Source organism: Micropterus salmoides, unplaced genomic scaffold, assembly GCF_014851395.1.
Source record: "Micropterus salmoides isolate LMB-PRFRI ecotype aquatic unplaced genomic scaffold, ASM1485139v1 Ms_hic_scaffold_3, whole genome shotgun sequence".
NCBI lineage: Eukaryota > Metazoa > Chordata > Actinopteri > Centrarchiformes > Centrarchidae > Micropterus > Micropterus salmoides.
In genome coordinates, this window is record NW_024042261.1 from 38739256 (window position 1) to 38752173 (window position 12918).

Genomic DNA, 12918 nt, shown 5'->3' on the forward strand with positions numbered 1-12918 from the left:
ATAATTCTGGTCTCCTTTGAAAGGCCACAAGCTAAGGAATATGAATCCATTGTAAATTACCATTACAGACTTAATGGAGATGCAATAAAGAAAAAAGTTATATTTTTAATGCAATAAACCATCAAAACCATCATCAGATAGATTATAATGTAACTAAATATATTTTAATACACCTGGAATGAAATTATAACTTTAAATTTGATGAAAATGAACTAAAATACAGTTATCATCCTTTTTTAAAAAAATCAGTTTAAATGTTGACTTTTATTGGGAGTTATCTTTAAAACACTATTTCTCTCCATACTTCCACGTTCCAAATAACAAAGTTTCCAAAACATTGAAATACTGATAAAAACTGTGAATATTGATCAATATTCCTGTGACCAAAAGCACTCCCATGCTTTACAGGCGTGTAAGTTGAGAATGGAAACATCCCACAGTGATGGGGGGGCATCAATCGATCCGGATTGAGCAGACCTTTCATTTGATACCGCAGTTGTAATTATATGTATATTGGCGCGTTTGTTGTCACTTTTATCCAGCTAATTAGTCTGTAATTTTGATGATTTGAGTGATGTGAGATGAGCTTTGGTTTGAGAGGCTGGACATGAGGAGACGTTGTGATTACAGATAACTGGATGGCAATAACTGCAGCCATGTACAGTTCTCACAGAGCGGTTTATGTTGTGATAGAAGCTCATTTAGATGCTTGATGTTTGATGGGTGTTTGGTGTAGATATAAATGGTTGTTTTGAGCTTGTAGCTGAGCCTCCTAGCTTCACAGAGGTGTGTAGCATGGATGTGGTGATTCAATACTAGTTTCAGATATGAATTGGAAATCGCGTGCTGCCCCTGGTATCGGGGGTGTCAGAGCTCAAGATTAAGCTGTACTACCATGACTCTAAGAGGGTTTTCTACAAATCAATTAGCAGTTAGCTAACACAACGTGGCTTTGGTCTCTTTTTTGAGTTCATTCAAACAGAAACTCCACCTTCAGTTCTTAATCTCTGCAGCTGATGAATAAATGTGTGTGTGTGTTGTTAAATGAGAAGCTGTAAAGAGCAGAGTGGCTGTTCTGACAGCAGGGCGAGTTTCCAGTTCACAGCCCACTTCCTGCAGCGAGCATTAAGACGCATTAAGGCTGAGACTCCGGAGACAGTTAGTGCTTCAGCAGGCGGGGAGGAAAACCCCGCTGCTGTCAGGGCCGTAAAGCAGAGCACAGCCAATCAGATCACAGAGCTGATGAGGAGGGAGAGACAGGCAGAGAGAGAGACAGAAAGAGAGAGAGAGACTTACTTTGTGTCAAACTCGATCAGGTTTGTGTCGATGGGAGCTTCGTCTGCAGCTGCAGCAGAGAGAGAGAGAGAGAGAGAGAAAGAGAGAGAGAGCACTCCATCACACAGTCTGACCTGGTTCTGCACCACTCTGCATTATCGAGTCGAGACACATTTACAAAAAGGACTTTTTGTTTTATCAGGGAATTTATTATAGGGTAAAGATTTGAAAAGCCAAAATACAGAACCCCAAAGATTCATTTACAGCAGCGTATTAATATCTGGAATACAGCAAATGTTAATACACAACAACCTAAATGCTGTTTACTATCAAAACTATTCTGAAACCTGTTTCCTTCATCACTTTCTGTCCAATATGTCACTTTAATTATTTTATAATAAGACTGCGTTCTTTCAGTCATATCAGGCGCTCTGATTTGTATGATATAAAGGGCTGAGCTGAGTCTTTAACAGACTGCTGGGAAGTGAACGCCACTCACCGTCTCTGTAGATGGATTCTTCTAACGGCTTCGGGTGCATTAATGTGAACGGCAGCTCCACGGAGACGTCACTGAAAAAACAGATCATCAGATGTATTACAGGTCATCAATACGCCGACGGTCCACAACAGCTTCAGTAAAGACATTCATTTGTGTGACTATTAGCAGTGAGATGTTCAGGTGACCGTCGTAAATCTCAGTGTGTGGTTTGTATCAGTGTGTTCAGCAATGGTCTCATTGACGTGACAGAACGTGAAAGGTTACCTCGCTGCCAGATCTCCCAGGAGCCTGAAATCAATAAACATTTATCAGCTTCATGAACAGCAGCAGCAGCAGCAGCAGCAGCACAGTGTTTCTACTGATGAGCTCATTAACCCTCCTGGTGTAACACAGCTGTTAAAGGCCAGCTCCCGTGTGATCCGAGCACACGACTGCACTCGTTTTCTGTTCACCCTGCGGACGCTGTGGAGCTTTACTTGCACGGCGGAGGATGTTTATAATCAGTGCATCCAAATGTCTCAGGGTGAATAAGGCCTATTAATTTCCAAACAGCAACTAAAACACAAAGTATCCCCGCCACACCAACCAGTCAAGTTACAGTTTACATCCATGTCCGTTCAGACTCCTACAGGGAGTTTATTTATTGCTATTAAGTGTACTTAAGACATAACAGTAAATTGTTTTATAAACTTATAAAATGCTCACTCTTAAATCCAGTATTTAAGCATTTAACCGTTTCTGCACAAAAATGTCCATAGGTTGCAGTTATTTCTCGCACATCATAAATAATTTTTGTAGTTCGCACGAATCTATTTTAGGGGCAAATGCATGTGAAATGCTCTGTTTAGCAATGCATCATCCGTCCTGCACCCGTTGCGCTGCTTTTCTTCTTCTTGTTTTATTTGCGGTTGCTGTTGACTTCCCTTCACTGTTACAGAGCTGTTCTACATGCTGCCACCAGCTTTAACAGAGCTGAACGTAGCAAACAGCGGGTATAAATAAATGTGGAATTTACAGGGAAATGTTTTAACGGGAGGACATCAGGAGAGAACGGTAAAATACGGGAGAAGCCCGGGGGTTGAGCGGTATGCACGTTTCGGTGGTAGCTAGCTAGCTACATGCTAAAAACAGTCCAGGTACTCCAAGCACGACTTGACTGCTCCCGACTCCAATCCCTTATAGCCCACCCCCTACATATCTACGCCAATCAAACACAAGTAATCTGAAATGAACATAAGCAACAACCAATGAACGCCCCTAACCCATGTGTTACACGATTTTAGATCCCCAAATTAATTTTGTCTAAAAAACCTATTTTGAGGTCACGATGACCTTTGAGTCAAAAGTGTCCAACCAACTGAAAGGTGTTTTTTATTTCAACATTTGTGCTGCATTGGTGTGGAGGCTGAGCTGCTTATCTCTTCTTTACTTGAAGGAAATTTACATATTTATAAAACAGCAATGATCTGTTGGCTTGATCAAAGTTGAAAAAAGCGTCTGCAGTGATGGACAGAAACAGATTCACACTGAAGCTGAGCTTTAAAGTCAAACCCAAATTTACTTTCTAGTCACTTTTTTTTGTGAGAAAATATTAACTAACGACACCACAGCTGATGTGCATATTTTCACATTTTCAAAACATAGTAAAACATGTTGAGTTGAACACTGACCCGCCTCGAGACACCACCAGCTTCACTTTGACTTTGTAGGACACAATGATGCCGAGGATCTCCTTATTGGCTCCTTCTCTTAACCTGAAAAACATTCAGCCAGACCAATCAGAAGCCGGGCAGTTCCTCTAACGTCCACTAGATGCTGTTGTGATAAAACTTACTATTAAATTGAATGGGAAGTCCCCCCTATCCTCTATATATATATATATGCACCTTTAAGAGGATAGAAGCTGGTGGTTATATCAATAATATTGGGGAATTGTTGGTTCCCATGGGTTTACTATTGGTGTCACAGGCCTTGATTGCCATCCCCAAGAGCCTGGGTCGTCCAATTTGAAACAGTAACGATATTAGAGGTCAATTTATTTTCACCTTAGGGGCCACAGATGCATGCATGTGGTTCAGCTTATGCGACACTGAGTGCAGCTGGTTTACATTCATGTAAGTTGGCACGTACGTCTGCACATACATGCTGCCCTGACCGTTACAACGTACATGGATGATGAACTGAAAGAAGGTTGACTTTTTTTTTTATTTTGTGAGTTTGCATTTTCAACAGTCTTCATGTAACAAGTTTTGCGAGTGTGGATCAGAGCAAGGTTAACACTCGATTCAACTCCTGATGATACAAGAGTCAAATTCATTAATTAAGCTAATAATGTTAATATTGTACATGAAAAGTGTCTCAAATGCCCCTAAAATATCTACAAATATCCTATAATCTCCCTGATCTTCAAACATCCAGTTCTGACATGAAGGAGTGGCCTCCTTTAGGCCTTGAAGGCATCACAAGAGCTGTTGGACTCACAGTGTGCTGGAGGCCAGGTTGGTGTCCTCGTGCTTCAGTTTTCCATCCAGAGCGAGGCCTCGTTTCTCTCGGTTGTTGGCCAGAAATGGAGTGAGAGTAAAAACTTTGCAGAAAGTCGAACTGGGAGAAACGATATCGCTGAAGACAGAAAAACATCTTTATGGTCACTTTTTCAACTGATTCAATTATTTTAGCATTTTATGGATGTCACATGGATGTTAAAGAAATCATTAACAAATCACGCCCTGAACAAGTCACATAGAGAAGTCCTGAGATTGCTCAGAACAATGTGAACATCTACGTCCTACATCAGTTTCTGCGAGGAAAGCTGTGTACCATCATGGACCAGGGTGAGTTATAACAATGACAAACCCTGGTTCACAGCCAAACTCGGACAGCTAAGGTTGGAAAAGGAGGAGGCATTTAGGAGTGGGGGCCGAGCCGGGTGCAGGGCGTTAAAGTACAGATTTAGCAAGGAGGTGCGAGAAGCTCAACTACTGTGCTCAAAGAGACTACAACACCAGTTCTCTGCTGTGACGCCACTTCTGTCTGGAGGGGATTCAGACAGATGACAAACTACAAACCCAAAGCCCTCCCCACTCCATCAACGACTCTCGCCTGGCAAATGAGCTGAACCAGTTGTACTGCTGCATCGAGAATCAATCGGACACCATCCCCCGTGACTCCTCAGCTCAGCTCCAGCCCCTCCCCTCCTCTCCTCATCTAAGAGAGGGATGTCGACAGTCTATTCAGAAAGCAAAACCCCTGGCTAAGCAGCTGGGCCGGACTCTGTCTCCCCATCCACCCTGAAGCACTGTGCTGATCAGCTGTCGCCGGTGGTCACAGACATTTTTAACACCTCACTGGAGTCATGCCATGTGCCAGCCTGCTTCAAAGCCTCCACCATCATCCCTGTCCCCAAGAAACCAAGGACCACAGGACTGACCGACTTCAGACCCGTCCCCCTGACCTCTGTGGTAATGATACTGGATCCTGTTTCCTGTTTCTGCTTTTAAACACCATCAACCCGGCCCTGCTGCAGGACAAGCTCTCTCAGCTGAACGTGACTGACTCCACCTGCAGGTGGATCACTGACTTCCTGACAGACAGGACGCAGCACATAAAGATGGGAAAACATGTCTCTGACTCCAGGACCATCAGCAGCTGCGTTCTTTCCCCCCTGCTCTTCTCCCTGTACACCAACAGCTGCACCTCCAGTCACCAGTCTGTCAAGCTCCTGAAGTTTGCGGATGACACCACCCTCATTGGGCTCATCTCAGGTGGGGATGAGTCCGCCTACAGGTGGGAGATCGACCATCTGGTGACCTGGTGCAGCCAGAACAGTCTGGAGCTCAACGCTCTGAAGACAGTGGAGATGGTCGTGGAGCCCAGCCCCACCCTCCCCCATCATCCTACATGACTCCCCCATCACCACTGTGGACTCCTTCCGCTTCCTGGGCACCATCATCTCCCAGGACCTCAAGTGGGAGCTGAACTTCACCTCCCTCACCAAGAAGGCCCAGCAGAGGATGAACTTCCTGCGGCAGCTGAAGAAGTTCAGCCTGCCAAAGACAATGATGGTGCACTTCTACACCGCCATCATTGAGTCCATCCTCACCTCCTCCATCACCATCTGGTACGCTGCTGCCACCGCCAGGGACAAGGGCAGGCTGCAGCGCATTATTCGCTCTGCAGAGAAGGTGATTGGCTGCAATCTTCCATCACTTCAGAAACTGTACGCCTCCAGGACTCTGAAGCAAGCACCCTGGAAACAAAGGGCCTTTCCGAAACTAGACCCTCGTCACTTCCACTCCGACACGGAGTGAACTCTGGTCGGAGTCACCCTCACAGCCAACTCGAGCTCCCTAACTGCGTGGGGTTTACATACAGTGGACAACTTTCAGACGAACTACCCTCTCCCCCCAGCATAAATAGGATCTGGTGTTAACGCTGTAGCCTAGGCCTATTCACTGCTATAATACGTGTATCAAATTAACAGTTGTATTAAGATTCAGATAAGAAATGTTAGTGTAGTTTCGGAATTAAAAAATCCTACATGTACAGAAAGGTCCCCCATCGTGCAGCAAAGGGTGTTACACACCTTCAACAAGCCAGCATCGGTGCTCACTTGGCATCTGAGTGTTTAACAACCCACTACCACTCCGCCCTTACTGGTTTCGGATGCCACTCAATGTGGCGGACCCTCCTCATGAATGCACAAACGGAGTGGAAGTAAGTAGGGAGGAGGGAGTAGCAAGCAGTTTCGGAAAGGCCCAAACTGTCAGACTCTCCCCTCCGGCAGGAGGCTACGGTCCATCAGGACCAAAACCTCTCGCCACAAAAACAGTTTCTACCCTTCTGCAGCTAGCCTCATTAACATTACATTATAATTACTATACATGTCAGAGGTCGCACGCCTCTGGAGCAACTAGGGGTTAAGTGTCTTGCTCAGGGTCACATTTATGTTCACAATATTCTCTTCTGTTGCAATTTGTCTGCACAACACAAACCGGAGTAATGCACATGTAAATATCTCCCACTTTGTTCTTTCCCTGCACATAGTTCTATTATTTTTTTGGTTTTATTCTTTTATTATTCTTTTATAACTTGCATCTGTTTATTCCATATTTATATATTTCTACATTTATTTATGTCAACTGTATGTTTATCTACGTGTACCACCTTATGACCAAAGCAAATTCCTCATACATGTAAAACACTTCTTGGCAATAAAGCTCCTTCTGATTTTGATTCTCATTGCATGACAACTATTTCTGTGCGACATAACAAATTAAGCTTGAGAGAAATGAAACTCACTCTGAGTCCTCGGTGGCCACCGGACATTTGTACTGAGCCGTGTTGAAGAGGCAGATGTCTGCGTACTGTCGCACTGCAGAAACACAAATCTGTCATCAGCTACACAGAAAAACAGAGAGAGAGAGAGAGAGGACAGGTGCTCCGAGGTACCTGAGATCTTCATCTTCTTCACGGTCTTGTTGGTGTTGTTGGTGACGTGGACGTTGACACTGATTGGCTCCCCGTGATAGTAGATCTGAGAGACAGCAGAACAGAGAGGTCCGTTATCCTGTGATAAGATGATGATTGACAGCTGATTTAAACTATTTTGCAGGTTGAAGTCATTTTCCCTGTAAAACATCTGATGTTTCATTTTGTGAAATGGGATTTTGGATATCTCTTTTTATTATTTCAGAAATCAAAAAATACCGTCAACATGCATAAAAAAAACATTTCTGACCTGTTTTTGGGAATAAATGTTCTATAATTTAGGCTGTGAATGGTATATTAACAAACCCCTCTGTAGCAACCTTCAGAATATATTCAGTAAGAAAGGAAAAACTCATTTTGAGAAAACGGCCTATAAAGATAAGTATTGTAAATTTGAAACATTTTCATTAAAAATCAGTAATTACAGAGTCAATATCGAATCAAATTCTTAATACCAACAATATAACTAACATCTCAAACACAAAGAAACTGATAACAGCTTGTCTGAACAGACACACTTCTACACACAAAACACACAGAAAAAGACAGACACCCCCACGGAAAGCTAAACCAGGAAACGTCACATGAGGCATCACATTGTCAGAATTCGACGCTAGCCAATCAGATTTCAAGCTTAGCTTAACAAGCGTATGCTTCTATGTTGTTCCCAAGGGGGTAACAGTGAAGCCGACCAAAGCCTGCATGGAGGGCGCCATCAGTGACGCTGCGTTGGTCTTTGACAGATGAGCCTTGTAGGTGGGCCAATTAATCAGTCATGATCCGGGTCAGACAAACCCACTGAGCCATGAGACTTTCTGCTGCCGCAGCTATGCAGCTAACAGACTTACAGTGTTTCTGCCGCTGCCCTACGTCATTAAACCATGCTTGTGCTGCGCGATAGACGCCCTGTAGAAGCATTTTATTGGTCCAAAACTGGCTCCACTAAGTATCTTCTTTAAAATAAAAAAAGGGCAGCACAGTGGTCCAGTGGATAGCACAGTTGCTATGGTTCAAACCCCGGTCTTCCTGGCCTTTCCGTGTGGAATTTGCATGTTCTCCTCTTGTCTGCTTGGGTTTCCTCCGGGTGCGCCCGTTTCCCCCACCGCCAAAAACCATGTTAGGTTCTCCAGTCAGTGCCACTGACCAGGCACTGATAAAGATCTGGAGTCGGTCCCCGGGCGCTGCACAGCGGCTGCCCACTGCTGCCTTGAGGCAAGGATTAAATGCAGAGAATGAATTTTGCTATGTGTATGTGACATTAAAGTACCTTCTTCTTCTCTCCATTAAAATCTGTGGGGCGGCTTCGTCCAGTAATGTACTGTCTATGGGGGGTGATGCAGCAGTGAATAAGACTTTGCTGTGAGAGACCCGGGTTCAATCCCCCACTGTGACACATCCACCATTGTGTCCCTGAGCAAGACTCTTAACCCCTCGTTGCTCCAGAGGCGTGAGACCTCTGACATGTACAGCAATTGTAAGTCGCTTTGGATAAAAGCGTCAGCTAAATTAATAAATGTAAAATGAATCCACCTCTTGTTTGGATTTTGGGTTGTGTTCATGTTTTTTTTCTGTTTTAAAGGATTTGGTTTTGTGTTTCTGTAAGTTTAGTTGATCTTGTTATGGTTTGGGGTTTCTGCCGGCTGTGTCTTGCCTTAATCAGGTGGAGAAGGAAATGTGGGACAGAGAGAGAAGTGACATGCAGCCGCTGCCTCAGTACATGTGGCTCGCACTCTACCATCTGAGACCTGCATTTCAGCCCGACGGGCCCTACTTCTTTACGCCCCCGGGGTCGGACATCGGGCAAATTTTCACGTCACAGCTCACACGCAGGCCGGGCATCTGGCCTGTATTAGGCTTCTCCTTTTAATGTTTTAGATATCCATTAATTGAGAAGTTGGAGTATGTAAAACAAAGATAGAAAGATGTTTTATAATCACACTGACACACTTTATTTTATTTTCATTTCTTAAGACTGTGTAGCCTGATTGTTTTCCCCCACACCGCTGCGAGCAGCAGCCTGCCTCAGCCTGTCAAAAATGCCTTTTTACAAGTGATAATAAATGTTTAAACTAATATTCTGATATGCTTAAAGCAGGGTTTTTCCTGGTTCAGAATGGTATGCGTACAGTAAAATCTGTGCATTTTCTTGTAATTACTGACCTTTGATAAACAAAATATCCACAACCTGGAGATGTAAAGGTATAAATGTGTATTAGTAAATATTATACCTATAAATATTAAATAGAAAGTATAATGTTAGTATAATAATATATTTACATATTACACTTTTGGATAATCTGCCTACAGATAGTTTATTAGTTGAGAATCAGCTGTTTCACTAATAAAACCATTTTCTGACATTAGCCTACACCACTGTGGTTAAGGTTTGATTAGTGCTAATGTTTGTGTATTCATTATAATTTCAGATAATAGCACAGGCTACTATAGCTCACCATTAGTAGCCTATAATATAATAACAGCAGTTTCATTTTTGTGGGTCATTAAATGATCGTGCAAGAAAAAAAATGCTCTACATGGTGCTCAGACGCTGATTTGTTTATGCAAATTACTAACTTGTCAGTAATAAAAACTGTGCACACAGAACGAGTTCATACATATTATTGAGAAATTTATATTGGGAGAAATAACAGGAAGTCATCTCTACCATTAGCGCGAGCTTCGTATCAGAGCGTTCAGGCGCAGTCAAACTGCTGCATGTGTAAAAAACAGTGCTGTGGATGAGAAGAGAGGCGTCGTATTTAAGTTCATGTTTTATAAATGGCTATTAAAACACATTCAGAGAATATTTCAAACGTCGGGCGGCTGTGGCTCAGGGGTCAGAGCGGGTTGTGTGTTAATCGAAAGATCGGCGGTTCAATCCCCACCTCCTCCAGGCTGCATGTTGAAGTGTCCTTGGGGCAAGATACTGAACCCTGAATTGCTCCTGGTGGCTGTTCCGCCAGTGTGTGAATGTGTGTGAACGGTGAATGCAGATGTAGCGTAAAAGTGCTTTGAGTCTTCGCAAAGACTAGGAAGGCGCAAATACGGGAGCATTTACATTTGATCATTTTGGCGCCGTGCTTTTCATTTGCTGCTCGCTAAAACCTCTTTGGGGGGCAACAAACCATGGCTTAATGGCTTTTAAATCTATGACTTTTACTGTAGGCAAATCAAGTTTTGATTTGAGAGGATTAATTGATTGTCAACTCACTGTTGGCCGCAGGCCGCTTGGTCGTAACTCACCAAACAAAAACATTAATCTAGCAAACACAGTTCTAAATCAACTTAATGAAGAAACAAAAAAATAGAACCACTTTTCCATTAGAAACAAAACTGTTTTCATGACTGCGAGAGTAGTAGAGGCTGTGTTAGAACTCTGATAAGCTAACGGGCCGGGCTTGATTTGAGGCCCTTTTCTATGTTGTGGCCTCGGTTCGAGCCGTCTGATTGATTCATGACTAATCTGAGCTTGCTTGCTCTCCGTGCCGACAGCCAGCAGTTTCTTTTTGTAGTTTGGCTACCTCCCAACATAAATGATTGATGCAGCTTTTAAAACAGCGTTGGCTCTGCTTCTGCTTTTATGGCGACACACTGACGGGATAGTTTATGTGTTACAGGGGCCGTGTACGTCCAGATTCTGCCGGTTTCCCTCCTCGGCTCTGGTTGGAGTGTGCAGGTGTGGTTCAGCTTTCTGTGTGTAGCACTCAGGTGTTACCTCTTTGTCCAGAGAGGCCTCCAGGTGCAGAGGTTTGTCCGACATCAGGAACTGCCTGGTGGTTTCCGCCGTCGGCTGAGGACCTGGTTTCTCCGGAGCGTACTGCACCTTCCGGATCACCAGACGCACAGAGTTCCTGCAACAACAACAGTCTGGACGTATGACTGCTGCCTCTCTGCGCAGGACGCTGCTAATGCACGAGTGATTTCATTTCATCCATAATTCATCTCTTTATGGGTCGAACTGCAGCTTTTACCTTTTGTGGATCTTTTCTTCTGCGTTTTCTGCACAGAAAGCCTTCACCTCGAAGTCCACTCCGCAGGCCTGAAGACAGCAAGAAGATCATCTCTCAGTGTTTGACTTCTTTTTCAGCTAAGAAGAAAGGATGCATGAGATGCCCAGGAGGAAGACAAGTTGACAATCTGAGTGCCTTTACCTTCCCGGTGTCTTCTGGGCCCGGCTGCAGGGTGACGGAGCAGGGCAGGTTCAGAGGAATCTGAAAACACACGAAGGAAAAACATCTGCCTGAGAGGGTAACCAGCAGATACCAGCTGACCTGTCCCTCTGTGTCCTCTCTTCTCTTTTCACCCAAAATGTTTCAGGAACTAAAAGGCCCACGTACCGTCCCCGTCTGCCTCTACAGTGCGTAACTGCTTTAAATAAAGTTTTCACTCCCTGTTCAGTCATCTTCTCCCTTTACTTCCTCTGGCAGTGGTGGAAAGTGATCAGTACATTTACTCAAGTAGTGTAAAATCTTCCTTTAAATTTAAGTTTCACTTTCCACGTCTACTCCACTACAACACAGAGATAAATATTTTTGATCAGCCTGCAAATCAGCCTCCCAAACCAGCAGTGGAGGGAAGCGTGTGGGAGAAGCAGATAAACAAAAGCAAGACAAGTGATCAAACGCCGCAGCGAAGTGGCGCTTTGCGTAGGCTACAAAAAGTTCTAGACAATTCAACTTCGGCGACGGGCGGGTGTGTGCTGAGGTGAGCACTTCACCTCAAACAGACTGTTTCTGCTGCTCCCTGATCAAAGAAAAATTTTCCAGCTGATACCTGAAAACAGATTTCTATCTGTTCACCTGCTGCACAGCAGGAGCCTGTTCTGATGTTCTGATCGTGGCTCTGGACTCCAACTTGTTTTACCAAGCTAGATAAAAGGTAATGCGCTGGCAGCGGCAAACAGCTTTGGTTTAATATTTGATTTGTTTACATTAATGTTTAAGTTGAGATTTACAAGAAATATTTTATTGCTGCTGTGTAAAGGGAATACTGCTGGGAACAAGCGCCTGATTTGTTTAAAGAGTTTGCAAACCACATGTTATTAAACTTTTGTGTATATAGCAGTACATTAAATTACAAGTGCGCAATACACTATAGAATTCATTATTCAAGTTTATGCATAACAATAGATAGAAAAAAGTGCTCAGCACTAATTTTTACAAAACAAAACGTCAGTGATCCTCAGAGGGAAACAGATTTTACAGTCATCTTTAAAGTGATGAACACAAGAATGACTTCATCATTTTGATACAATAATATGATATATATAAAAATAATGGTAATATTCTTGTACAGTTTTGAATGCAGGACTTTTCCTTGTGACAGAGTATTTCTACACTAACACAGTCCTTTGCAAACACCCAGAGCAGCTCTTGAGCTGAGGTGAGGAACTAAATTTAGACCCTGGTTTCTGCAGCGTTCTGAATTCCTGAAAAAGTTCCTGGTGTGAAAAATGGCTCTTTTTCTCTCAGCTGAGAGGAACAACCTCATGAGGAAACAGGAAGTACAAAACTCCTGAGATTATGCAGCCTGTTCTCATGCTCAGGCGTCACATAAACACGCTTTGGAAAAAACGTGGCTATTGAACGTAAGATACGCCCCCAGGTTTGTTTGTCTGTTTATGAGACACATCCAGGCTGCGTGTGCATATGACACCC

The 12918-nt window shown here is 43.6% G+C and overlaps 1 protein-coding gene across 2 annotated transcripts in view; it reads right to left on the bottom strand.

Annotated features, from left to right (window-relative positions):
• arrb1 (arrestin, beta 1) overlaps positions 1-12918 on the bottom strand; it is a 33442-nt gene that overhangs the window by 4125 nt on the left and 16399 nt on the right. For both annotated transcript variants that reach the window (XM_038694341.1, XM_038694340.1), the window contains exons 6-15: positions 11413-11472; positions 11233-11300; positions 10977-11112; positions 7223-7307; positions 7073-7145; positions 4256-4393; positions 3445-3528; positions 2039-2062; positions 1775-1845; positions 1297-1345 (exon numbers count right to left, since the gene is read on the bottom strand). In XM_038694341.1, the coding sequence (XP_038550269.1) occupies positions 1297-1345; positions 1775-1845; positions 2039-2062; positions 3445-3528; positions 4256-4393; positions 7073-7145; positions 7223-7307; positions 10977-11112; positions 11233-11300; positions 11413-11472 (788 nt within the window). The remainder of the gene's footprint in view (positions 1-1296; positions 1346-1774; positions 1846-2038; positions 2063-3444; positions 3529-4255; positions 4394-7072; positions 7146-7222; positions 7308-10976; positions 11113-11232; positions 11301-11412; positions 11473-12918) is intronic.